We start from the raw sequence: 27,273 nt of genomic DNA, 5'->3' as shown, positions 1-27,273 counted from the left end.
TGACGTCCCGCTTTAGGACGCGCTCTAATGGAGCGCACACAGAGCTGATGCACGTCTGCTAATGCTACTATCGTTTCCAAATGTGCTTCCTCTCCTCTCTGTCCTTGATATCATTTGTATGTTCACTTTAAACCTTCACTGGTGACACGCTGTGCAAATCAAATGAACCAGGCTTGTTGTGAAACTACAGTAAGTTGTAGGAGAGGAACAGTCGCAAAGAGGGAGGAAATCTGAAGGAACAGAGCAGACTGATGATAAAATAATGACAGAGAGGGCCGAATGAAGTGAGAGAGTTTAGAAAAGGAAAAAGAAAGAAGGCCGCGGTCAGGAGGAGGCGCAGAGACGAGAGTAAACAGTGTGAGGCTGGAATGTGTTCAGAGGGAGAAGGCACGCCGGCGGCCGGCACACAAACCGACGAGAGCAAACAGCAGCGTTATTAGCACGGAGCTGCCAGCTGAGCCGTTATCTCGCAGAGGAAGACGAGCGAGCAGACGGAGGTGCGCTGGGGCAGATGGAGCTTGGCTCCTCTGGTTTCGCCTGACGGGCGGCGGGTGGAGCGACAAATGAGAGGATGTTGACATTCCACACAGGAAGACGGACAAACAAAAGGTCTGCAGGATGGAGCGAGGCCACACTGGAGAGAAACAACCAGGCCAGATTCCACATGAAGCTCTGCACTGTTTACCCCCCAAACACACACACACATACACACACGCACACACACACACACACACACACACACACACACACACACACGTACACACACACAGGCTGGAAAAACATCAAAGGCAGAAACTGAAACTGTTCCTCAGCACTCAGTCCTGTAAATTCTGTTTTTAGGTTTCTGCACTTAAACGTGACAGTGTTTTATATTAACAGCAGATCAAATGATAAATAAATAAAGACCCAGAATCTGATTCTGATGCCTCAACTTTAGCATTTTGGCCACAATCATGTTGTTTTTAGGAGCCAAGCAACCATATTTACTGTAAACCAGCCGGTCTAGTCACACACACAGACAGCAGCTAATCAGTACTCGGTAACATCCATCTAAATCCTCAAATTTCACTAAGTCAGATCTCCACCTTCTTTAACGGTCTGTTAGTACAGTGACCTCACAGCAGCCATACTACTGGTCACATGATGTCATTAAAATGCTCCAAAAGGCTCCAACAGCACAAACACAGCCCAGAGGTCCAGCTCAGGTGAAGCTAGCAGTAAGGCTGGGCTATATCATACCGTTCACAGTAACACCGGTATGATGTTGGGCAACGATAAGAAAATGAAATATGACGATAGAATATGGGTAAAACGCGCATGCGCAGTGCCTTTGTTTACATACGCACATGGCGGCGACGGAGAATGAGAAGAGCGAAAGTGGATCGTTGAATGACACCAATGAACCAGAACTGGTTTGTAAAAATGCTGCAGCTTCACTGGTGTGGAACTGGTTTAGCTTTCGTCCGTCAGATACACAGCAAAGCACTATTTATGGTAGCGCATGCTAGCGGGCCGTCGTTATTACCGTGTTGTTTGGAAAATACGGCGCACTTAAAATCAATCCTTTGATTTTTCTGAAAGTCGACAGAGCCCCTTATAATCCCGTGTGCCTTATGTATGAACTCTGGTTGTGTTTACTGACCTCGAGACGATTTTATGTACACGGCGCTCGAAAATCTGTCAAATGTTTCAGTACGACTTTGCTAAGCTACGAAGCCGCACCGCTTGATGGATTGTCGGAGCATTACGGCTATCGTAGGCGGAGCCTCGCGGAGTGATACGTGCTGTGCTTCAACATAATATTACCGTATTGTGTGTGTATAACCTCTTTTTAAGTTTTGTGGATATTATACATGGTTATGCTGAGGATATGTCGGCCAGTTTCCACTGGAAATGCCTTTATGTTAAACTGTCAGCGAAGAATTTGCATTTGCACTGTTACATTTTTATATAACTTTAATGCACATAAAAAACAGCTGCTTGTTTAAGTGAAAATACATTGATGGGTTTTGGGTTTTTTTTTGCACTAATAAAGTTGTGGAGTTGTAAAGTATTTTGTCTCGCGTCAATTTTATCATCAGTTATATCGTTATCGCAAATTTTCAAATGTATATCGTGATAAATATTTTTGGCCATATTGCCCTGCCCTAGCTAGCAGACAGCTAGCAGCTACAGCTGTGTCACCATCCACCTGTCAGTTAGAGAGGCCACGCCCCTAATAATGCAAACTTTAAAGAGGTGATTTGCTGTATATGGTGTATCAGGCTGTAAACATGTTTACTTCTGCTGTTTTAACGTGGGAGTCTATGGGGACTGACTCACCGCTGCCTCTGCTGGGCATCAGAGGAACTGCAGGTATCTGGGCCTTCCAGCCCAGGGTGTTTATGCTTTATGCTTTTGGTCATCAAGCATGAAAAATATTATTTGGGGGATATCTGATCTCTGAAAAAAACTATTTTGTGTCAGTCGGACTTTTTCTTCTCCTGAGGAAACACGCAGATGTTTCTAACAACTGTAATCATGGCTCTATTACAGCTAAGCGTCCCCGTAAGGCACGACAGAGAGCCAGCCATCAAGAGCTAAAACACACACACACACACACACACACACACACACTGACAGAGCAATCTGAGGGTGATTTCTGTGTGTGGTTGTCATGGAAACAAAAAGGCAAAAGGGAAGAACAGGGGCCATGTGCTGCTGGTTCAGACACTGTGTCTGATCTCTAAGACAGTGTTTACGGGAGAGACAGACGGATGGATCAGAGTCTATATTCAGAGCCGGAGACGAGCCGAAGCGCCTGAAAGGGAGGATGGAAGGTTGGAGACGCAGGAGTGCTTCTGAGGCGACACCTGAGGTAGAAACGCAGAGGGTGGAAGCAGCCGAACAGATGGCGCCGTCTGCTGTGTGAAACCTCCAAACGCCTCCTGATGACACTCGGGGGGAGAATGGCAGGGACATCCCATGATGCTTCACACCCTCACATCTAATATTCTCTTTCAAATAACCTGAATCTCCATCTGTGATCCTCCTTCAGAGCAGAATGCAGTCAGATTAAGTGCTGCACACGTCATCAGACAGTACAAACTAATAACAATAATCCCCTCCTGAGGCATCTGAGCGTGTTGGCTTCCTGTCTGGGGGAGGCTCATTTTTTCTAAAAAAGTCACCCCAGCAGTCCAACTCGGTCACACATAGTAACACAGCCGACGGCAGCTTTTACACCTCCCACAGCTTTACAGCTTTGCACTGACTCATTACTTCCAAGAAGAACTGTGAACATCCAGAGAACCTGTTAACAGCTACAATCAGCTGTCATCACATCACAAGCACGAGCAGGGATCGTCACCGGCGAGGTTCCGCTTCAATGACACCCCTCAATACCTGAACGCCGTCACAGACAGACGAGGACAGCAACAGTACGCTGGTCTGAATAAAGGATTTCTAAAGAGAGACCCAAAGATAAATAAAAGCTGCTCGAATGTTCAGTACAGCTCGTCTCAAAAAGGGAGACCACCAATCATCCTGAGGATGGAGAGCTGAAGCCACAGGTGGACCATGTGACACACAGATACACCTACTGAAACTTTGAGTTTTAATTCTTCACATAGACCCTGTAAACAAAAGTCCATCCTTCTGGGAGTCTGGCTTTTACCAGAGATCTGTAAACGCACCACTGCAAAGGCTACATTTAAAACACAATTAAACTGTAGTAACATTGAACGTAACTGTAACGGTTTTATGCTAACAGACACTGAAGTCTGATTAATCGCAGGTATAATTTTACAGGTTTCTGGCTCTCAGGTAAACACACGTGTTATGATTCAATAATACAGCTAGTATGATAAGCAATCGTTACATTTTAAGTTGCACAGTCTAACCCTTCCATCACTGCTGTAGCTCCTCCCACTTTAACACAACCTTCACTAAACAGCAGGTGGGTGGAGCTTCTATCCACTCTCTGTGACATCACGCAGATCCAGGAGTAGAAAAAAGTGTGACAGACAGAGTGTTTGGAGCAGCCTGAGCTTTGGGCTCAGGGATTTTTACGTTACTGTTTAACATGAAAATGAAGCAGCAGCAGACACATGACCGGAAATAACTCTGTGACATGAATGTGCAGGCATGTGTCTGACCTGAAGCTGATTCAAACTACACCTGAACAGTCTTTTCATAAACATATTGAAGCTCACAGGTGGTGCACTGATCCTCGGGTTTACACTCGTGTCCCAGCTCCTGGGGTTTTCCGGTAAGACCACCCCTGCAGCTCGGAGTAAAGCCCTCACTCGTGGATACCCTTTTAAATTTCTGCAGAGCTCGGTCAGGGTCACAGTGAACCTCCAGAAAACCCAGCTGTGCCCTGCGGGGTTCAGGGGTCACCACCCTGCAGCCCGTGCCGTGCAGGACTCACACCCAGAGGAGACAGGCTGGAGACGTGAGGGTCTCGCAGAGAACAAAGTGTGTGCACAGCGCTCGTATCTGCACATCAACACCCTGAAAGTGGCTCCACGGTGGAAGCAGACGGGAGGAGCAGCTTCCCTGATATCTGACACCAGCAGCGGCTGGCACTCAAACTCAGCCCGAGGAAGAGCAGCGGAGCGGGAGGACGTACCGTGAAGGTGAGCCGGTGAGCGTCGCCGTTATTCCCGCGGAACCAGTCTCGAAATCCCGCTGAAGCAGCTCCGCGGTGCCGCTTTGACTCCAGCCGAAGCCCCGAGCAGCTTTCCGTCTCTTCTCCCGTTTTTCTTCTCCGCTCTGGATGGAAAGCAGCGAGGGCAGAGAAGGGGCGGGGCTTCATCGGCCGGCCAATCGCCCGTCGGGATGACAACAATGCACAGCGCTGAGCCAATCGGGTCAGGCGCCCAGCTTCGAGCCGTTAGCTCATTGGCTGTCTGAGCTGAACGCTCCCCTGGTTGAAAGCAGAGGAGCTCAGTTCACTGAGATCTGCACAACAAAGCAGAGGAAGATCAGAAAGCTCGGCAAACACTCAGAAAAGATTATAATTAGTGGAATTATGAGATGTAATCAGGAGGAACACAAACACAGCAGGATGCTGTATCTGAGGGTCGCTACTGATTTTTGTTGATCTCAGTTAATATGTAACTGAGACCAACAGTGTGATTTTATGTAGATTTTATTTAGAGTCAAATGCATTTGTCTTTGCAATAAAACGACTGAAACAATACAAATGCACACTAATATTACTCTCGCTTTTTAAAAATCTCATCCATTTTCCAGCATCTACTCAGTCCACTGCGGTCCTATGGACAGCACCGCCTCCGGCTGAAGCACATCTTCCCTCCAGCCTGTCCCGGGTCTGCCTCATGGTCTCATTCTAACTGGACACCAGGAGTCATCACCTGCTGATTCACCTCTACTGCTTCCACTCCATGCAGAGCATCTGAGTGTGTCACATCACCGTATCAGGATATCGTCTCTCTGTGACATGACATAGAGCAAAGAGTAGAAAAAACAAACCTTTAGAAGCTGACAGTTATGGTGTGTTTTGGTGCATGTCCACATTATGATCATGAATTATGTGATCAGCTCTGACTGATCTGATGGTCAGTGCCTCCTCTGCTCTGTGAATTCAGGCATCAGATATAACCATGGAGACAAAGGTGGAGGTGTCACCACAACAGACCTCCTCCTTCAGCTGGGTTTGAAGTCCAGGAGCTAAACACAGAGTGTCACTATTGCTGGAATCTAACCTGAAATCAGTGCCTGACTAACTGTCTGTAAACTGACTGAGGACGCTGAGGGTGAGGATTCAGAGGGCAGGATTTAGTGGTGTCTGCACGTCCTTTCACATTTTCACTCATTGAGTCTGTTTCACTGACAGAGCCACAGATAAAGGGCACAAAACAGGAACGTATCTCCTGAATAAAACAGGAACTTATCCCCTGGACTAAAAGGATGTTTTACTTAATCAGCCTAAATAAGTGTCATGAGACTGTGTGAACTATGAGGAGTAAACAGAGACCGCGGTTTGCGCCCTCTGGTGGCGAGCACATCAACTGTTTCAGAGTCCTCTACGTAAACAGCTGGTTTAACCTTTGGGTGGGGGGACTAATAGCGCGCCCCCCCAGCATTCCTCCAACTCAATGAAACAGTGATAAGGTCAATCAGAAACAAACTACACACGTGAAACTTCCTCTGCGCATGCTCAGTCAGGGTTCTCATGCCACTAACTCCTTTTCTCTGAACCAAACTCTCGGTGTCCTGAGCTCATTCACCGACGCCGTCACTCTCTGGACTCACTCACTTTAACACAGCAGCTCCTAAATGTTCCCACTCACTCCACACCGGCATGGTCACAGTCTCAGAGGCAGAGGAGGAAGACCAAAAACTACAAACACAGAAGGGAAAATGCACTTTATCCCACATTTGGGACATTCTTATATATCATCATCGTTATTAGTATTATTGTTAGCATTAGTATTGTTGATGTTGTTATAAATGTAAATGCCAATATTTTTTATAATTAAAGATTTATTCAGGATGTTCAGGAAAAAAAACAAGTTAGCATCAGTGAAAAACTCCAACATAAAGATTGTCTTTTAATAAACAAGAAGAGAGGTCCGTTATGTTATTTGGATGTACGGATCTTTGTAAAGAAGTTAAGTTTCATCTTCCTCCCTGAAAAACGAAAATCTCTCGGAGCTTTTTTGCTTTTCGTTTCGACTTTCGAGATTCATCAAGCTGCTCAGATTAACACCGGAAATAGGAGAGGTGGACGCCACAGTCAAATGAGAGAGTTTCCTTTTATGCACATAATTCAAAAACTGTAAAACTACATGAGAACAATACCCCGAGAAAAAACATATAGACTGGCAGATGATGATTACTTGGAAATATTGTTATTTATAATTTAAAAATGACAAAATTTGTGATGTTTCTTTCTTAGGGTTTAGTTAGTTTCCTCTGGTGGGACTTGTTGGTTTTGTTTATTATTTTGGCCTGGGTTCACCCTGGAGCTATGCTTCCCTGAAATCACATTTTTTACTCATAACTGGTTTCGGATGTTTGGCTTGGGAACCAGGGCGGGTACTTGCCTCTCTCTCCTCCAACCTTATGTGTGTCTCTACACGCCTAGACTAGGGGCGTAACAGAAAACTTGAGATGTGCGCTATCACCAGTCTCACACGCACACAGACCCTGAAGTAACTCTAAATCAAGTTTTCCCACTCCACGGTCAGTTACACAGTTTCTGTTATGCCACAGTGACACATCTCAGATCTGATGAAAAAGTATGCCGAGTTTCCCCACAGAGGCAATGGCTTATTTTTTAAGCTTGAGGAGATTTTATTTTGAAAAACACATAACCGGATGTTGCGCTCGTCGGTTGATGGCAGCTTGACTCCTGCTTTCATCTCCGGTGAGGACACACAGGTAACCGCTCCAGGTGTTTAAGCGACGGCTACCCCACTGTTAACGCTCCGGGCGGATTCAAACTGATTAGGTGGGGTATGGTTATTAGCTTGAATGCGAAGCTTTGACGAGAACCGGGAAAACAATGGTATTTGGCGAAGTAAAGTTTGTACAGTGCTGTTAGCAGGCAGGGTTAGCTACAGTCTGGCTGCTAGCTCAGGTTAGCCGTGCTAACAGAAGTAAACTAATGTTGGCTTTAATTTCCAGAGGCGCGTTACATTTCCGCGCGGTGTTAGTTTGTCACTTGCGCTCTTTAATCCAAAAGGTGACACCTGACACGTGAGGGATACACTTATTCACAGGAAGACAGAATCAGATGCTAGTTTAGCAGAGCAGCTAGCCTGAGCAGGATGCCGTCCGCGCCGATGGACGTCACACAAGACTCGCCTTAAATTCGGTCCGGGTTACGGTTACCGTGCTGATCCGGACCGACATGCAGCTGATAATAAATCTTTTTAGGTGGTTCTTAATGCCCATGGGTGCCTCCTTTAATCCGGCTGTAGTGTTATACTTGAATTAACCCGTTAATGTCTTGTTTTCTAGACTTTGGTGAAGTTGGTTAGCTTACAGTGTTTACTGTAAACACGTTAGCCGAGCGGAGAGAAACGGGAGCTATCCCCACACACCGGACATCAATCCCGGCAGGTAGGCTGGTGAGGTGATGCTCTGTGGTTCTTTAGCGGGACTCTCAAAGTTTCTTATCGTCGGCTTTAGCAGAACAGCTAACGCTGTAGCTGCCAGTGCTTCAGCTCTAGCCGAGCGGCTGCAGCATGTTTGCGCAGGAAAGTCCGCTCTGATGGTAGGAGAGAGGCTGAAGGTGTCACACACAGGCTCACAGGTTCACCTGCACATTCACGCGGTCAGCTCGCACTCTGTGACTCGGGCAGTCGGAAGCTAACTGCTCATTTCTGCTGTAAAGCAGTTAGCTGGTTATGCTAGCCTGCTAGCCCGGGGTAAACTTCCGTGAGTTTGTGCCGCTGCGCAGCTGAAACACGTTATAAAGTCCATTTTAGAGATTTTTAAGCTTCTTAAAGTATTCCACCGAACGCTTTCAGGGCGTCTAAACTATCAACTGCTACTATTAGTGGAAAGATGCTAACGAACTGGTCTGTTTGTAGGCCTGAGTGTAAGTTTTATTCAGCGCGTGTTTACTGAACTCAGACTGTTAGCATCGTGCGTACAGGGTCAGCCGCTGCTGCTGGACACGCGTGTTTCACTGTGACGAAGCACGAGCTCCTCATCCTCTTCATCCCGTTCAAGCCATCAGGCTGCAGCCGAGCTGAAAGTCTGAGCTTATTTCACGCAGTTCGGGTTTATTCCACGAGAAAGACTTACTGTAAACGTTGTATTGTTGACATTGACAGCAGCTGTGGCTGATCTCTGTTATAACAACACTTTAAATGAGGAGAAGGATTTAGGACAGAGCACCAACAGAGGTCCATAAACACCTGGAACACCAGTTGATGCTCAAACAGAGTGTGTGAGTGTGTGGTAAGTGATGTGCATTTACCCGCGTGGAACAACAGCAGTGGGTTTAATCACAGTCAGAGAGGATCAACCCTGTCTGAGAATAAATCACAACCTGCTGTTGTCCACCTGAGGCAGGTGAACTGAGGGGTTTGAGGTCACTGTCAGTCGTCGTCAGCAGGAAGGCGACGCTCACCGCCCAGAGTGATGTCGACGTGGATTTAGTGTTTATTCTTCGTCAGTGTTAAATCTTTCTCGCCTGTTTGATATTGTGACTAAGATGAAACTATATTTGCTAATCTGAAGCAGACCTGAACGGAAATACATGTCAGACTTGGCCAGAATTACATGAGAACAACTCCACTGTGTCCACCCACCACTCTGACCTCTTCAGTAAACCCGACTGCAGATTCGAGGGTCAGATCATTGGTTTTATGTCTCTGTGCTTTGACCTCTATCATGTGGTAATCTCGTGTTTCTCTGACCTTCAGCTCGTGACCGACGCTGATGGAGACTTCGGGAGTTTGCGAGCTCGATGTGGGGACGAGACGAATCGTAGGTGGCAACGATTCCCCGCCCGACCTGGACAGCCCGTCTCAGGTGAGCGTGGACGGCCGTCGTTTGTGCTGCTGCTTGTTCGCGTCTGTTCAGTGACCTGTGGGAGGTTTCTGTGTTTCCCTCCGAGTTGGACTGTCAGATACAGAGGGGCGGAGTCTGCACAGAGCGAGATCTCTGTGAGAGAACTTGTTTAAAGGATAACTGTCTAATAGATGGATGTGACTTTTGTTAGGAGGTGTCTGAGTTTGGTTTGGGGCTCTCCTGCACCGATGAGGAGAGGGGGGAGACTCCAGGCCGAGAGGACAGTCCCAGCGACCTGGTGGAGGCGGAGCTCGATGCCGGCGGAGATGCGAAGAACAGAGAGGACAAAGCTTTTGGTATGAGCAGAACTTTAGAAGCACTGAACAGCCGGGATGCGTTTCTCACCTCAGGAATCACATTTCAATATTTACATACAAAAATGAAAACACGTCGCGTGTGAAGCTTCACGTGTCTGACAGACTCACACAGATACTGTTACACATATTTAGACCTGAATAAGAATCATTCAGCTGCTCTTTGTTTAGACCAGAGAAATGGAAGTTTTACCAAACAGGACATTTTTGTGTTGAAGCTTTTCTATTCTTGTGTCACCTGATGTCAGTTTCTTCCTCGTTGGTTTGTTCAGTTTTGATCTTCTGTGTGGTTTCAGGGAAGGAGGTGGTTCTTCTGATGCAGGCGCTGAACGCTCTCGCCACTCCTGAGGAGAAGCTGGCCGCTCTGTGCAAGAAATACGCCGACCTGGTGAGCCGCAAATCCGACACAGAGCAGATACTCCCGACACCTGGGAGCAGGTGACAGGAAGCACTGGTGTGGTGTTGGTCTGGGTTTGTCAGTGTGATCTGGAACACGTGCTCAGTCGCTCCGTTTCAGAGACATCACGAGCAGCAGATTGATTCAGATTTAGCGACACGGTGAACACGCTCTCGGCTCCTCCGTGAGTCGTGGTCGCCGCCGATCATTTCCCGCTCTGACAGCAGTGATCGTGGTCGTTTGCTTGGATTTGAGCAGAGCTCTGTGGGTGGATCCGTGGACGCCCACAGAGTAATAATCAGCAGAAGCTTCAGTTTGTATTTTTGGAGCCACAGAAGTAAATGAATCCAACAAGCTGGGCACTTGTTGTTTCACGCTCCAGATTTCATGTCACCATCTCACACAAAGGTGACCTTTGACCTCAGGAAGCTCTCACAGATTTGGACGTAAAGAAGAAGAAAGTACGAGGAGGTTTGACTGTGACTCAGAACGACTGGTGAGACGTTTGTGAGTGATACTTGAGCTTAGAGACATCCCCTTTCAGATCAGCCTCCACACACACCACGCCGCCGTCAGCTTCCTGTTTGTGTCCATAAACATAAAAATGACCCAGTTTGTTGTGTTGTTGCTGTCTTTCAGCTGGAGGAGAGCCGCTGCATGCAGAAGCAGCTGAAGGCCCTGCAGAAGAAGCAGTCTCAAATCGTGAAGGAGAAGGTGCACCTGCAGGGGGAGCACAGCAAGGCCATCCTGGCCCGCAGCAAGCTGGAGAGTCTCTGCCGGGAGCTGCAGAGACACAACAAGACCCTGAAGGTAGTTCAGCCGCCACAAACACCCAATGAGGACCGTTTTACATCTGTGCAGGTGTCACTCCTCCCCTTAACCCCGCAGGAGGAGAACGCCCAGCGGTCCAGGGAGTACGACGAGCAGCGGAAGGAGGCCATGCTGCACTTCCAGATGACCCTGAGCGACATCGAGGTGCAGATGGAGCAGCACAGCGCCCACAACACCAAGCTGAGGCAGGAGAACATGGAGCTGGCCGAGAAGCTCAAGAAGCTCATCGAGCAGTACGAGCTCCGAGAGGAGGTGAGTTTAGCCTGCCGTCCAATCAGAGCAGTCTGTTTCTGCTCATGAACCTGCTGCAGGTTCTGGTTGGAGTAACCCTCCAGGACCCTCATCGCCAGCTCCAGACTCTGGCTGCAACACACGTGGTCAAATAAATTGATTGTGGAAGATGTTTTAAACTTAAAAACAAGGCAGTCGCTTCATCTCCCAAAGATGGAAAATACGTTGCCTCCACGAAGGTCCTTTAAGACGTCTTAGATACACATTCAAAGGTCTTACAGACAATTACAGTTTAAATCGACTCTTCTAGTCACGTCGCAGTGACTGAAGAGTTCATGGCCTCGGCACATTCAGATCCCTCGCTGTGACAGCGTCCTGCACGAGGAGAAACAAATCTTTACAGTCACTCAGGTCCTGCTGGAAACGTGATTTCTGTTGTTTCTCTGCAGCACATCGACAAAGTGTTCAAGCACAAGGAGCTGCAGCAGCAGCTGATGGACGCCAAGCTGCAGAGAATCACCGAGATGATGAAGGAAGTGGAGGAGAAGCAGCAGCGTGAGAGAGACTTTGTGAGGATCTCAGTTTGTTCTGGTTTTTATCGCAGCTGTAAATGAGCTCAAGTGTCTGAGAGACTGTGTCTGTGCCGCTGCAGCTGCTGAAGGACGCCACCGAGTCCAGACGCAAGTGTGAGCTGATGAAGGAGCAGGAAACCCAGCTGAAGCAGCAGGTACACACACACACACACACACACACACACAGGTCGGCTGGATCGTCTCCATTACTCACTGCTCTCGTCTCTCAGCTCTCTCTGTACATGGACAAGTTCGAGGAGTTCCAGAGCACTCTGGCTAAAAGCAACGAGGTCTTCACCACCTTCAGACAAGAGATGGAGAAGGTGAGTCACCTGCGTGTCAGCGTGCGGTTACCTGCTCACCTGTCTGTGTTTCTAAACTCTCTGTGTGCCTGCAGATGACCAAGAAGATCAAGAAGCTGGAGAAGGAAACGACCCAGTGGAGGACCAAATGGGAGAGTAATAACCAGGCGCTGCTGCAGATGGCAGAGGAGGTGATTCTTCTTCATGGGCTCTGTTTTGTTTTTCTCAAAACGTTTAAAGCACATTTGTCAAACTCCAGGCCTCGAGGGCCGGTGTCCTGCAGGTTTTAGATGTGTCCTTGATCCATCACAGCTGATTTAAACGGCTAAATGAGCTCCTCAACATGTCTTGAAGTTCTCCAGAGGCTGGTAATGAGCTAATCATTTTATTCAGGTGTGTTGACCCAAGGTGAGATCTAAAACCTGCAGGACACCGGCCCTCGAGACCTGGAGTCCGACACCCCTGGTTTAAAGTGACCGATGTCGATGTAAAATGAAGATAGAGGCACGTTTTTGGCCTCAGATGTTTCAGACACACTTTAGAAATGCCGGAGCAGACGTAGGAGAGCCAGACTGATTAGTGTCTCGCAAATCGAGTGTTCAGCACCGTCACAGCCTTTAAAACATAAAGGTCCAACACTTGAGTGCACTCGTCTGAACTCGGGGGCTGAAAGAAGCAGCCATGCTGAAGTGCCAAAAACTGCAGTTCCTCTGATGTCCAGCAGAGGCAGCAGTGAGTTAGTCCCCATAGACTCCCATGTTACAACTTTCCAGCAGAAATAAACATGTTTACAGCCTGATACAAACTGTTTGGTCTCTGTGGATCATTTCCTCCTTTATTACACCTGTACGGTGGAGGATGTTCCTAAAACACGCCTGGATTAAAGTTTGTTTTATTAGGGGCGTGGCCAGTTGTTGATCCCACAGACACTCTGCTAACTGTTTGGCTACTCGTAGTGAATTTTATTGGCTCTCTTGTTTAGGGGAGTTTTCTGTAATTGGACATCCTGATTCTGACCAGGCTCTGATCTCTGAAAACCAGCATGATGGTGGTCAGAACACCAGTGTCGAGACCCGACGCGGTGATGTCACAGGAGCTTCATCCATCTGATTCTTCCTCCTACATGAAACTGGAGCTGACTGAATGTTGTTGTTTTGCAGAAAACGCTGCGTGACGGTCACTTCAAGGCTCTGCAGGGGAAGCTGGAGCTGCTGGAGAGGCTGTGCCGAGCTCTGCAGAAGGAGAGGAACGACCTGAATAACCGACTCAGCCTCCTCCAGGAGCAGGGAGACAAAGGGAGCGCCACATCTCCTCAGGCCGAGCCGCAAGAGCCTTCGGCCGAAGATGGAGAGGATTCGGAGGATTCGGCGCAGGGTGACGGGCCGGAGACGGCGGACGTTCAGGAAGCTCCCAGACCACCTGAAACTGACCCGACGGCGTCTCCCGGTGACAGCGAGCCCGCAGAGACGGCAAGCACGCCGCAGGACTGAACTCACCTCGCAGCCTGCGTGGAGGTGAGGGGGCGTGGTGGGAGGGGCTTCACGCAGCTCCAGCCTAGTTCCACAACTAGCCAGAAAACCATCTTCAGTGGAGATAGAGCTCTTTTTTTTAACATAGACCTCCTCAGATTTCTACACAGAAGCTGAAGCCGTGTCTCTTTGTGTGATAAATGATTGTATCAGATTCTCTAAATCGTGGCCCACGGTAACGAGCGCACTTCTTCATACTCCCCGTTTCTACTCGATCTTTATTTTCATAGGGAACCTCCAGGCGGGCCTTCGATTTCTCTCCTCACACGCCTGAGTATGACTTTGATTTGAGTCGGACGCGCTGTCGAGCGTCTGAGAAAACGGGACTGGGGTCAGAGGTCATCTGACCGACCACAGGGGCGGGAAATGGCAGAACCTCGCAGTGCAGTTGGTTCTAAGTGTTTCCAGCAGATTGAGTCTTGATTGATTTTATTAATGATGAATAAGTCTGTGGATGTCTCCTCCACCTGCTGCACGTTCAGGTGAGAGGAAACTTTCACGGTGCAGCTCTGATCACGTTTAAACGAATGTTTAGAAAAATAATCAAAATGATTCAATTTGAACTTTATTGAAATGTAGGAGCTTCGGTCTGATCACACAAATGTTTTTTGGTTTTCATTAACAAAACTGGCGCTAACAGGAAGTGACTGTAGTTTAACGTCACGTCGTTAATGTCACGCGGCTGCCATCGGGACGCAGCGGGATCGTGTTTGAACCTGCTGATAGGTGCTGAGTCGGCATGGCGACAGCCTCTGTCAAGTTTTTAAAAAAACAAACACAAACCATGAGTTATGGGCGTTGTTTGCTGCCCCCCTGTGGTCAACCAGTGTCATTTCCTCTCCTTTGAAGCCGTTCAACACGTTTCTGGGGATCATGCATGTGTTTTGTGTTGAGGAGCGTGCACGTGTGAGGAAGAGTCGAAGGCCTTCGTCCTCTGAAAAGTGATTTCATGTAAATTATGTTTGGAAATGATGATGGGCTCTGTGATCTTTATACTGGAAGAAAAGCTGAATGTGATTTTTCTTTTTTTAATGAATCTGAATAAAAAATGTTGGTTTCTGTCAGTGATGCATATTATTAGGAACACCTGGGTCTGTGTCCTGAGCAGGGGTCAAATCCCGCTCCGGGTCAAATCCCGCTCCGGGTCATTCTGTGGGGACGAAGTCATCAAAAGCAGGAAATTGTCTCAAACATTCATGTCTCTTCACTTCTTTTCATCATTTATCAGTTTTCTTTGACCAGGTCGTTAAAGTGGATCTATTTTGTTTCTATTCTTGGACTCTACCAGACCAGCTTTGCATGATTCAAAATAATCCTTCTGTATATCATACCTGGCCTCACTGCTGCTGAAATAGGCTGGTTTAGCTCCTCCCACTTTAAGACGGCATTCTGATTGGCTGCTTCTTGAAAAACAGGGCACCACCTCTCTGTGACATCATCCAGATTCAAGAGTAGAAAAAACTGAAACTGTGTTTAGAACAGCTGAGCTTTAAGATGAAGGACACAACGCAGGAACAGGAAATACACGACAGGAAGTGAGCAGAAGCAGGATAGGTCCACTTTAACTCGGGGTCACCCTCGATGGTCCCGCCGACGTGTCGACAGTGTTTCCGAGTGTCTCCGGCGTCGGATGAGGCTCTCGGCTATTTGATGTGCTGTCGTTTAAAAAACGCTCCAGCTGTTTTCAGCGCCGTTCTCCTGCCGCACATCTGTAATTCAAACCACACAGCAGCGGCGCCCGAATGACTGAGGCAGTTTGATCCGTTTTCATCTTTTTCCTGTCAGGTGATGGTGTCTGTCTCCGCCCACCACAAAACCTCAGCACGACCTTTTATCGAGAACGTTAAACTTTATTGAAACAGCTGCGAGAACAGCAACGCTGAAAGTTTGAAGGAGCGTTTGGACTCGTCAGATTATTGAACTTGTTCCCCGCACACACACACGCATAATGAAGGGACCAGATGAAGTCACATGATCAGTGTTTGGACCTGTCAGGTAACGGATTGTGTTCGACATGGTTTCACCTGTGACCTCTTTAAAAGACTGTACGTGGAGGATGGAGGTGGTGACGCTGGGGACAAAGGTTGCGGCTCGTTTCTTCTTTCTGACTCTCAGGTAATGTCAGAATCTACCTCTGCAGGTGAGACTGTGAACAACAAGGCGTCACAGCTTTGACTAACGAGCCCACGACCCCTCGTTACCGTGTTCCTGTCTCGCTTTTCAATAAACGTTTTGTAGAATTTGCAGCGCTGCTGGTTTCTGCTCTTTGATTCCTCTGTTTGTTCCTCATGTTGATCATAACGGCACAAATGATACAGGAGCTGATGGTTAGAGGCCGGATTCAGGGAAATACAACTAGGAAAGTTTAAAAGCTGAAGACTCTTCCATGAGGAATCTTAAAGAAGTGCTGAGACGCATTTTTGGAAAAGTTACAAAAGCTTTATTGCGATCAGAGGTGCAGGAACCAAAAACTAAAGTTTCACATCATGTAACAGAACAAACGTCTGTTTCCCTCGGGCGTAGGAATTTAGCCAAATGCAGGGGTGAGGAAGTACCGAACGCAGCGGGAATGTTTGTTTGGAGGATGCGTCGTCAACTCGGGAACATCTAACAGGAGCTGCAGGTGGAGGAACGGAGCGAGCTATGCTGTAGCGCTGCGTGTCCTTCCGTCAGCCCTTTTAAAATGAATTCACAGCGACAGCGTGCACACAGAGCCAATCCATTGAGCTCCGCCCACCCGAGAGGGACTTCAGTTCTTTTCCAGGTGCGTCGGTGCTTTTGGGTACCGGGCAGTGGTGAAGCAAAGCGAGACGGCGCCGGAGTGCGAGACGCCTCCAACGCTCCGCGCTGCTCTTTTCGCACTGAGATGAATCAGAGGGAGGGAGAGGACGGGTCGGGGTCAGAGGTTGGGGGGGTGGAGCCTGTTTGGGGTTATGATCCCTGAGCCTCCAGCTCTGACGCAGGTGTGTTGTCGGGCTCCTCGTCATTGTAGATGTTCTCCGCCTGCAAGAAAGGAAGGAACCGTTAGAAGCAGCGCTGCAGTTCCTACCTCAACACGGGCGGCGTGACAGATCAGGAATCTGAGGAACGTCAGACAAACAGTCCTCTTTCCCCCCCGATGTTAAAAACATTGTACTCTCTTCTACCTTCATCATTCACATTTACATGCATATTAACATTTTGAGGCTCTCGCTGCAATCCAGCGGTTTCTCCAGCTGTCCACAGCTGTTCTTTTCCATGTGGGGGTTGTTTCTCCAGACTGGATATTTCAGCTCTTTCCACAGGTAAAGGTGGGATTTGTGCTGCTCATGCACCATCCAAAGCATCCTGACGGGTAATATCTGCACCAAGCAGGACAGACGAGCTCGCCGAGGAGCGGTGCGCTCTGCCGAACGCATCATTCGCTCAGAGCTCCCTCACCTGCAGTCTATAGACTCTGCGCCTTAGCATTTGCTACTATTCACTCCTTGTTCAACAAAGTAGCCAACTTTATTTTTTACAATTATTATAGATGTTTTAAGGCTGTAAAAACCCCTCACTGTACACTTTGTACACTTTTCTCAGGCAGGCATGAACATTTTCACACTTTTCTCTCTTGTTTAAACTCTAAGTTCAAACCTTTGTAGAAAAATAAGTCCAGTATTATAGAAACCACAGATCAAACCCTGTTTTCAGGTCCAGAACACGGAGTAGAGCCGCTGCCAGAGGATTCAACATTTATGAATCAGAAGTCCAACTTTTTGTGCGACGGTTAGCATCTTTAGAGTCACACAGTACTGTACAGGCGAGATGGCACGGAGGAGATCAACAATGGTCTGCAGCCGATCAGGACGCAGAAACAATGCGCTGTATACAAAAAAAATGCATGCAAAAGTGCACTAAAGAAATGAGCGAAACAGCACAGCTGCGTTATAGCGAGGCACCGCTGTAATTTTGAAGGTACGTCACAACATACCCTTCGTAAATACTAACGTATAGAAACCCTGATCAGCAACCATTCATTTATTTTTTACTGTGGCTTTTTTCACGGTTTGTTGACATGCTGTGATGGTGTGTACTGATATCGACATAACAGGGAAACATCTGGCTTTCACTGTTGTTGTAGATTGAATGCTCCACATTTGCCTGTTTGAATCATAAGAACTGTCACTATGCAGAGATGTGCTTCTGATTTTGTAACGCAGTTCTGCTTGTGTTGAGTGACGTAAACAATCGATCTAAACTCGTCAAACGTCAAAATTGATCATTTGATTTTTTTATGACACAGTAATGGTGAGCGTTCCCATCTTCTGCTCTTTGTAACTTAACGCGATCTTTGTGTTTTTGTGGTTTGGGAGTCCATCTTCGCAGTAGCAAAATAAAGTTACTGGAAATGTACAACTTTACATCCGCTCTTAAAACAGGAAGTTAGTATTTCCTTGTGCACAGGGTCTATTTACACCAAGTGACGCAGCACCAAAGCCAGGAAGATGCTGAAAGACTCCTCCCACCACACCAATGGACTCTCACTGTTGAGGTCAGAGAAGCGCTTCTGCTCCAATAAGGCCAACACAGAGAGAAAGAGGAGGAGCTTCCTCCAGGCTACTCGGGCAATGAACCAGGTGTAGGACTGGAGACTCTGCATATCTCATATCACTGTTCACTGTCTGCTGATTTGCACCTTTTTTATTTTGGATTTTTAACTTTAATTTTATACTTGATTTGTAATCTTAGTTTTATTCATGTATCTGGTCTGTCGTACTGTGTATGCGACAAATAAAATCTGGATTTGGATCAGGGCTCGTACGGCCGCCTCAGAGCGGTCCACTGCTGTGTTGTTAGCCATTCCTGGGTCTTTGTCCTGTTGGAGGATCCACAAGCTGCGACTGAGGCAAAGCTTTGTGATGCTGCACAGCTCAGCCCAGAATACACAGTAGCTACAGCGCCGTGACCACGGAGCTGGTGAGCCGATCGAGGCCTTGAACGCTACAACCGAGACGGCTCCAGTAAGACAACATTCCCAGTGTCTCTGTTAGTTTCCAGCATGGATCCTGCATCACGCTCAGCCTCGGAAACCATCACCGCACCTCGAGCACGTTTAAATAAATAAATCTTTGTTTGGAGGATCAGACGGCCGATGTTCTTGAAATCAAAACGACCGTTGGCGTGCTCGTGACACCGTTTCTGAAACATCTCCAAATGAGCTTCCAGATGTTTTGGTCTTTGGTGCGAGTGAAACGATATTCTGTTTTCCTGAAGTCGGCTTTCACAAGTTGAAATGACATTTCCATGTCAGAACTCGGAGCTGCTGCTGTCGCACCACCCACCACTTCATCTGTTACTGTCACATACTGTGTGTCTGTGTGCGTCTGTGTGCGTCTGTGTGTGTCTGTGTGCGTGCGCGCTCACCATCTGCCACACTTGCATGATGTTGTCCTCAGACACCGAGCAGATGATCCAGGGCTCGTTGGGGTTCCAGGAGAAGTCTGAGATCTTTGCCGTGTGGCCGCCGTGGATGAACTGATGGAGATCAGCAATGGCAGGTTAGAGAGGCGGGGCTTTGTTCTGACAGGAAAATGATGCACCTGCTGATCACACCTGAAACACTCGAACACTCTGCTTACGTCACGGTATCTGAGTAAGCGCACTTGTGTCATCGAAAGGTCAAAATGAACTAAAACATGTTTTTTAGGTCAGCCATGATCATGTGATCAGAATAAAGACGTGACGCTGACATCATCACCTACCAGGAGCTCTGGCGGGCCGTCTTCAGCGTCCTCTGCAGACTGCTCCTCCCCGATTTTGCTAAAGCGACACAAATCGATATCAGTATTTTTAATAAAAATACATTAGTGTCATTGTCTCAAGCTCCGCCCTGATCTGAAGCCCCGCCCTGATCTGAAGCTCCGCCTGACAGCGAGGCGTTACCTGAGATCCCAGACATTGAGACGCCGGTCGGTGCCGCTGGACGCCAGGATCGTCTCGTTGTGAGGAGACCACTGTACCTAATAAAAAGGACAAAGGCCTCGCCATCATTTTTCCGATCACGTGCGAGTCACAGACGACGCCACACAAACACTTTCAGGTCTCACCTGGAAAATTTCATCTTTGTGTGACTCAAAGGAGTGAAGCTTCAGTTTGAGGTTTCTCAGATCCCACAATGCAACAGTCTGACAGGAAGAAAAGCACACACACCTTAACATATACGAGTAATAGAAAAAACTTTATTCGTACGATGACAGCAGCAGGTGGGTGTGTCCTCTACCTTATCGGCAGAGCCGGTGGCCAGGATGAACTCGCTGTAGGGATTGAAGCTCAGACAGTTGACCTCGGCGGTGTGAGCGTCCACCGAGTGGCTCGCTTTGGACGTGTTGTTAGAGCGCGTGTCCCATCTGAGGATGGATGGAGGCGGGTCAGAGCCAGCAGGTTTGATCGCACAGTTAGAAACAACCACCGCCTTTAACGATCACTTACATCATCAGCTTCTGGTCGTCGGCGACGGAGCCAAAAAGTGACTCGTGGAGGAGATGCCAGGAGACGTCCTCCACGACCGCCGTGTGGCCCGTGAAGATGGTCTTTGCGTCCAAGATCTTCCCTTCTTTTGGACCGCCCCCGATGTCCCACAGGCAGATGGTCTGAGAGGAAGAGGAGGCGGGGCGTGAGGAAGTTTTATGAGCAAACAAACATGAAATATTTAATTGTTCCGTAACTGCGTTCGTCTTCAGAAGATAAAAGCAAAGACGATCTTATTCCTCTGAATGACCACATGTAGAGTTTAGTGTCAACTGTGACCATCAGGGGGAAAATCCACTCGTTAACGGGACTGAGCAGCAATAACGAGACGACTTCTGTACGTCACCGCGTGACCGGGACGAAATGTTTGGCTCACCGGAAAAAGCACCTGCTACTTTCTACTTTTCCTTGGAAAATTGATAAAAGAGAAATATTTTTGATCTTATCAACTTTTTAAAATTAAAAGGGCCTTTATTCTGAAAGTCCCAAAAGTCTTGACAGCATCCAATAAGAAACTGGAAGCTTTTATTTTGAAAAGCTGGCCTTTTAAAAAAAAAATTAAGGTATTTTAGTTTGAAATCTGACACTGAGCATCCTGGTTATGTCCTGCTGTCGGCCTGTGTGACTTCTAAACCCGTAAACTTGACCCTCACAGGGACCCTTCTTCAGTTCGTGTACTGAAGCTAAACGATGATGTCACGTACGTGGTCGTCGGAGGCGCTGAGCAGGTTGCCGCTGAGGTTTGGATTCCAGGAAAGGCCATATCCTTCTTTCTGGTGACCTTTCAGTCTTAGGTCGGGATTACACTCCCCGCTGGGATCTGAAACGCACACATACATGCCTCGTCATGATGCGTGAGGGCGTTTGATTTTAGCATGTAGCGAGCAGCCGGGCGGCGACCTCACCTGGCTTGGACGGGTGTTTAGTGTAGTCGAAGACCAGCACGTCGGAGGTGGGAGTCTTGGTGGCGATGATGCAGGGGTTCTGGGGCATGTAGCGCGCTCGGTTCACTTCGCCTTCGTGGTTGATCTTTATCTCGATCTCGATCTTCCCGCTGACGGAACCGAAGCCGCCGAACTCTGAAAGATCAACAACGCTCAGATGGAGAGGAACAGGCGACGGCGGCATGACCGCCGTGTCCTGACCTACTGTACCCGAAAGCTGCTCGGCGGCACGCTAAAACACTAATGCTACCTGTGGGAGTGGCGCACCTTCAGCACAGCTGAACACAGCATCAACGTACCTGCTGGGAGACACAACAACACAGTGTGAGTGCACAGATCTGCTAAACCCCTCCCCCTCCCTTTCAGACAGGAAGTAACTGTAACCAGCACATAAACACGCCCTTGCTTACCTCCTTTCTCGCTGTCGTAGTGCGACGCGTCAAACTGGGCGTCGTCGTTTGGAACCTGGACGCTCGCGATAACGAGGTGGTTCTGCTCGTCTGACGTGTGCGTCCCTAAAACCAGCCTGTGGACCGCGTAGTCCTTTCCCTCCGGCCTGTGGAGAGCGCAGAGTTGGACCGTCACCATAACCAGCCAACAAATCAGCAGCTTCGCACACACCTGAGCAGCCTTCTTTTACCTGTTGACATCCGGGAGCCACTGCACCGTCAGGCTGGGCCACTCCAGCGCGTGCGTCATCACCAGGTCGTACAGGAAGGGCGTGTTTTTCTTCCAGATCTTGTACTCTTCGTTGATGACCCGCTCCTCCACCGCATCGTCGTACACTTCAGAGAGACCACAAGGTGAGACACAGGTACGTCTCATCCTGACTGTCTGCGAGCTGCAGACGTCGGCTCCGTCTTTGACCATATTTTTACAACTGCCTTAAAAAGACATTAATAAGAGAAACTCTTTAAAAAGAAATAACGGTATGTATAGAAAAGATGAGGATGTTTTGGTCCAATCAGATCGTCCAACACACAATGTTTACACAAATCAGCTGTTCAGAATTTCTGTTAAATCTCACATTAGTATTATCATCACTCCCACTGCGCTTAAGATTTTTCTTCTATGTATTTTACTGTGTGCAGTAATCATCTGTACATTGTATAGTATTGTTCTTATTAATGTTTCAAACACTTCTTTAATTCACCTTTTCTTCCCTTCTGCTGATGTGAAAAGTGAATTTCCCCAGTGTGGGATGAAATAAAGTCTGTGTCTATGTCATGATGCCATCCTGCTGATGCTTTGGAGTTTTCCCCTTTTCTGTGGAATTTCCCGCAGAAAAGGGGAATTCAACTCAATTTTATTTATATAGCACCAAATCACAACAACAGTCGCCTCAAGGCGCTTTATATTGTACAGTAGATCGTACAATAATAGATAGAGAAAAAGACAACAATCATATGACTCCCTATGAGGAAGCACTTCGGCGACAAGAAAATGGTGCATCGCTCCCGAGTGTTACTGCCCAGTGATGGATCAGCCTGCTGTGAGGAGGAGAGATCTGTGAAGGTTTCTACCATCACCTGATCACCTGTGACCACGAGCTGCAGGCAGCAACTGAAACAACACCAACGAGGACGCAAACAACAGAAATGAGCTTCCTCTGAACGGCGTTCCAGCTTTAGAGATGTGGTGAGGTGTTTCGTGATGTGGGAGAAGAGCCGGCAGGACTGGGACACGCTCTGAGGAACTGATGCTTTCACTGTCCACTGTCGGCTCAAAGTAATGAGGCTTTACACCAGCTGACCGAAACTCTGCTGCCCGACTCGTCATTGGGACCAGGAGGAGAGGTATGAAGCTCCGACCTGCACGGCTAACACCTTTGGAGACTTTGATACCTGAAATCTTTGAGCTTAAACATCTTCAGGCTTCAGTCAGCCTGTGGATTTTTACTGTATTTTACATTTTGATTTAATAAGCAGTTTCCATTTTTTACCTCAGTTATTTTATTATTATTTAAATGGTAAATGGACTGATTCTTATATAGCGCTTTTCTACTCTCCCAGAGTACTCAAAGCGCTCTATACAACACGGCACATTCACCCAGTCACACCTATTCTCACAGGCACTACCTCTATACTGAGTGCTTTCTAACTACACTCACACACATTCATACTCCGATAGATGCATCGGAGAGCAACTTGGGGTTAGTATCTTGCCCAAGCATACTTGGCATGCAGAACCTCCAACCTTCCGATCAGTAGGTGACCTGCTCTACCTCCTGAGCTACAGCCACCCATTATTTACTCATTACAGTAGTCAAATTACTGTATATTTTACTCTATTTTTATTATGCATCTGCCTCGTTTATTAACACATTAGTTTTTACTGAATTCTAAATGTAGTCTTAATCTGCTCATAAACTATTTAAACATTGAAAGTGTTGCTTTTGTGTTCTTTTAAGTTATTATAAATCGCTTATTACTGCATAATTATTTTACTGTTCGGCTTTGACCGGATTGAAAGGTGCTGACAATAAAATCTGATTGATTGATTATCTGATTAATAATCACGTGATGCCGCCTTCACAGCACTTTCATGTATGAAACGTTACCGGGGAACCAGAGTGGACCTGGACTGGAGCAGTTTGGGGTTCAGTCAAAGTGCCTTGCTCAAGGAGTCCTGACCAGCCTCACGTGCAGCAAACAGACTCCAGCTGTGTGCGTGCTGACTAACAGAGCTGCTGTTCGTGGTGAGGCAACAGCTCATTAACGTCAAACCGGGTCACTTTGGAGATCTGACGTCATACCGAACTCAAAGACTGGGCGTTCAAACGCGCTCGTGTTTAAAAACGGAGGCTTTAAACCCGGTAAAGCTCGCGCTGACAGCTCTGATATTAGCATGTGATGCTAACATGAGACCCTAACAGAGTCTGCGCGCAGAAAGCGGCGCGCTCGGAAAACAGGCCAAAGCAGTTTTTCTGCGCCGAGCAGCGGCCGTTAAACGTACCCTCTTTATCGGCCATTGTCCAAACTCTGCCCGCGACTCGGAGCCGGACGGCAGAGGATCCAGAAAGGCGGGAGTTCTGTTAAAACTGCTGCTCGGGGGAGCCGCTGCTAAACCCAGGGTCCTTCCCTCTCAGCGCCGGATTACGGAGGAGCGCTGCGCATGCGTGAGCGCGCGCATACTACAGGGGATCAGGGCTGTGCACAGACTGCGCAGACAGGGCATGCGCATCGAAAACAAAGAAAACAGAAACAGCGGAGTACCAGGACCACATTGATGGGCACAGGACCAAAGGCAACAGTACAGTGGGCGTGGTCACGTGGGGGCGGGGTCAAATATCAAATTTACACTTTTAGATTTACAAGAAACTGTTTGGCAAATTCATTAGAAAAAAACAGTATTTTTTAAGAGGAAGGAACAGAAAATGTACAAGGAAAAATGTACTTTTGTATTTTCTTAATGTGGCCCCAATTCTGTGCCCTACAAAACAGACAGTGAGCAGTTTGCCTCTGACTGGAGGTCTTAATGTCTCACAGTATAAGTACTCAGCATCTCGCCTAAAATCAACCAAATTTTGCTCTAAAAGGTGAACCGTTATTAGATATTCAGATAATAAAGGTGTCGTTTAAGTAAACCTGAATACAGGCTGAGATCACACCTGTGGCTGCTTTTCATGTTCTTTAATCCAACAGATGAAGGACGAAAAAGCAGCAGTAAGACGCTGTGATGTTCATCGGGAAAAGGTTTTATGATCCAGAGGAAGAAGCAGCTGAGCTCTCTGCAGCTCTGATGAATGTGACAATATAAATGTGAACCTTGAAGCCGAGTTAAACTTCACAGAGAAGCAGCTCTGAGGTGTGACTGATGCACATTTAACACACCTGTGAACAAACTACAGCAAACTTACAGATCCTGCTATTAAAAGATTATTCCATACACACAAAAATGAATAAAAAAAGCCGGTTTAAACAGAGCTTAAATATTTTTATTTTCTTTTAATTTGTGTAATTTTAGGATTTATTGTAATTTTGATTGGATGTCTCATACAGATTGGCTGAAACCAAAAAACTAAACTGAAGCAAGTAAACGTACACTGGAACCAAACTGAAAAAAGAAAAGACTGAAATCGGAGGCAGAAGTGTGAGACCTCAGTAACACAGACAGCCAAGGGGGTCAGAAAGGTGCTTTTATTTTGGTGAGTGTGAACAGGAAACAGACGGGCTCTGCATTCCAATGAGTTTATTTTGTAAAAGTTTTGTCCATAAACAGCAAAAACGGTTTACAGTAAATTACAAACCTTTAAAATGCAAAACATGTTCCAAATACGAGCATTAACAAAGATCGGAAAGAAACACCGACAGAGGAAGAGACGAGTTCGCGCAGAGAGGACGTCTCGACCCGCCGTGGGAAATAAACAGTCTGTATCTGATGACAACAGGAGTGGGAGCAAAGCAAAGGCAACGGGAGTTAAAAGACCGAGCGGTCAGGCGTCGTCTTTGATTCGGTCGAAGGAGGATTTGGCAACTTCAAAATAAAAGATGACACCGCCCGCCTCCTCTGAGGGTGGACGCGGTCCAGGTCACCTTCGGGAATACAGACAAGCCAACGAAACAGAGGTGTACGTTTCCTTCAGGTTCACTCGCTAACAGCAACATGACGCTGACCTCTGAGCATCCACCAGGTCACCTGCAGAGTTACCTCAGTCTCTGTGAGTTAACCCATGAGGTCATCATCATCATCATCATCTAATGTGTTTTGAAAAAAAGCGAAAACAAGAAAAAGTTTTTGATGTCAGAATGATTCATTTTAGTCTCCTGATTGAGAGACAAAAACACTCCCATATTTTTTAAAGCAGGGTCAAAGTCCCGACGCCAACCGGCACCGCTTGGCCTCAAACTCACAGCGGGGAGGATGGCCGTAGACCCACGGGTCAAAAACTGAGTTGTTAGGGGTAACACGGGCTTAACTTAATGAGTTTGTCAGCCTGATCTTCCTCCACCTTTTTTTTTTAAAACAGGAAGTAGTCTGGAGAGGTGGAAGTCCTAAATCAGAAATGAGTCCATCAGAGGGACAGCTCAGAGTCAGAGAGGCTGAGATGGTCTGAGCGTGTGCAGAGAAGGGAGGGTGGAGGATGAAGTTGGAGCTGCCAGGCAGGAGAAGAGGAAGACCTCAGAGGATGTAGTGAAGGAGGACATGCAGAGGAGGAAGCTGGGACAGGAGGAGGTGGAGAGGACTGGAAGAAGAAGAAAGTCTACTGGTGTGGAGAGGATAATCCCAGTTACTTTCTTTGTGTGGTAGTTTTCAGAGGTGGGTTTGCAGGGATGGGGTTTTTAAAGAATCTTCACCTACTCAGAACACATTTCACAGCTTGTGAAGAAACAAAACAATCTGAAAGGGAAAACGTTCGAACGGCTCGTCAGAATGAAGAAACCGGCTCGGGTCTCCCAGACGTCGTCTGTTGTCAGGTTTCCCAGTTTCCACACCGTGTTAGGTGGATGTGACGCGAGGGTCACCTCTGCCGGTCTGATGGATGCTCAGAGGTTAAACAGAAGAACCAGCCGACACTTGGCTGGATGGCGAGTACAACAGCAGAGCATGCCACTATAAAAAGCTTTGAATTATACAGTGATCTATTTCACAGGTACACAGAGGAACGGATGTGTCACTTCTCCATAAAAAGATGTTTTCTAGAGCGGTCTGAGTAGAATAGCGCTCCTACACTCTACAACCAAAGTCAAATATACAGATAAGAGTTAATACGGAGTTACAATGTGTAACCCGGTTGTGCACAACACTCCATACATTTATCTATGTATTTCCATTCATCTTTTTCTGGTTACATAAAAGAGTAACATATAGTGTGGATGGATAATGTTTGACACTGAATATTTCATAAACCACTCCCATAATTATCCAGGTAAAAAACAGAAACCTATTTCAAGCTACAACTAGAGTGATCAGTACACTGCAAAACCCCACATACATCATAGACGCTAGGAGAGTGTATATATATATATATATATAAAAATATATAAATATATTTATATATATTTATATATATTTATATAAATATATACATTTATATATAAATGTATATATTTATATAAATATATATGTATATATATATATTTATATATATATATTTATATAAATATATATATACATCTATATA

The 27,273-nt window shown here is 47.1% G+C and overlaps 3 protein-coding genes across 11 annotated transcripts in view; 1 reads left to right on the top strand and 2 right to left on the bottom strand.

Annotated features, from left to right (window-relative positions):
* ccdc102a (coiled-coil domain containing 102A) overlaps positions 1-5,445 on the bottom strand; it is a 55,587-nt gene extending 50,142 nt beyond the window's left edge. Inside the window, exon 1 of the mRNA XM_085160589.1 lies at positions 4,613-5,445. Within this exon, the coding sequence (XP_085016715.1) occupies positions 4,613-4,798 (186 nt within the window). The 5' untranslated portion in view covers positions 4,799-5,445. The remainder of the gene's footprint in view (positions 1-4,612) is intronic.
* Positions 5,446-7,309: 1,864 nt separating this feature from the next.
* On the top strand, positions 7,310-26,108 carry txlng (taxilin gamma). 8 transcript variants are annotated; one of them, XM_085160665.1, is made up of 12 exons: positions 7,355-7,462; positions 7,975-8,076; positions 9,390-9,504; positions 9,692-9,833; positions 10,148-10,239; positions 10,888-11,058; positions 11,137-11,331; positions 11,760-11,879; positions 11,963-12,037; positions 12,113-12,205; positions 12,280-12,375; positions 13,345-26,108. In XM_085160665.1, the coding sequence occupies exons 3-12, from the start codon at positions 9,406-9,408 to the stop codon at positions 13,672-13,674; spliced, it is 1,413 nt and encodes a 470-aa protein (XP_085016791.1). In that variant the 5' UTR covers positions 7,355-7,462; positions 7,975-8,076; positions 9,390-9,405; the 3' UTR covers positions 13,675-26,108. The 8 variants fall into 8 exon arrangements, with proteins under 8 accessions (XP_085016781.1, XP_085016777.1, XP_085016824.1 ...); XM_085160674.1 differs by having other exon boundaries at positions 7,366-7,392; XM_085160655.1 differs by lacking the exon at positions 7,975-8,076 and having other exon boundaries at positions 7,310-7,392; positions 9,390-9,499; positions 9,687-9,833.
* On the bottom strand, positions 10,147-24,246 carry LOC146526296 (histone-binding protein RBBP7). Of its 2 annotated transcripts, none has more exons than XM_085160720.1 (13): positions 24,105-24,246; positions 21,790-21,934; positions 21,560-21,705; positions 21,111-21,284; positions 20,910-21,025; positions 20,167-20,327; positions 19,958-20,084; positions 19,785-19,862; positions 19,621-19,697; positions 19,440-19,497; positions 19,102-19,212; positions 12,631-16,716; positions 10,147-12,395 (listed from the first exon to the last, which is right to left on the bottom strand). In XM_085160720.1, the coding sequence occupies exons 1-12, from the start codon at positions 24,118-24,120 to the stop codon at positions 16,645-16,647; spliced, it is 1,281 nt and encodes a 426-aa protein (XP_085016846.1). In that variant the 5' UTR covers positions 24,121-24,246; the 3' UTR covers positions 10,147-12,395; positions 12,631-16,644. The 2 variants fall into 2 exon arrangements, with proteins under 2 accessions (XP_085016846.1, XP_085016836.1); XM_085160710.1 differs by having other exon boundaries at positions 21,790-22,033; positions 24,105-24,243.
* Positions 26,109-27,273: the final 1,165 nt, after the last annotated feature.

The sequence above is a fragment of the Neolamprologus multifasciatus genome, chromosome 1 (genome assembly GCF_963576455.1).
Source record: "Neolamprologus multifasciatus chromosome 1, fNeoMul1.2, whole genome shotgun sequence".
Lineage (NCBI taxonomy): Eukaryota > Metazoa > Chordata > Actinopteri > Cichliformes > Cichlidae > Neolamprologus > Neolamprologus multifasciatus.
The sequence above is the reverse complement of the archived record's forward strand: the minus strand, read 5'-3'. Positions and strand labels throughout refer to the sequence as shown.

What these genes read in the sequence shown, in the direction of transcription:
- LOC146526296 (XM_085160710.1), bottom strand. An exon ending in CTACGACAGCGAGAAAGGAG is followed by an intron (nt 21,285 to 21,559) that starts GTAAGCAAGGGC and finishes TTGATCTTTCAG; the next exon opens with AGTTCGGCGGCTTCGGTTCC. An exon ending in CCACCGGCTCTGCCGATAAG is followed by an intron (nt 19,863 to 19,957) that starts GTAGAGGACACA and finishes TCTTCCTGTCAG; the next exon opens with ACTGTTGCATTGTGGGATCT.
- txlng (XM_085160655.1), top strand. Translation starts at nt 9,406, where the DNA reads ATGGAGACTTCGGGAGTTTGCGAGCTCGATGTGGGGACGAGACGAATC. An exon ending in GCAAGAAATACGCCGACCTG is followed by an intron (nt 10,240 to 10,887) that starts GTGAGCCGCAAA and finishes GCTGTCTTTCAG; the next exon opens with CTGGAGGAGAGCCGCTGCAT. An exon ending in AGTACGAGCTCCGAGAGGAG is followed by an intron (nt 11,332 to 11,759) that starts GTGAGTTTAGCC and finishes GTTTCTCTGCAG; the next exon opens with CACATCGACAAAGTGTTCAA.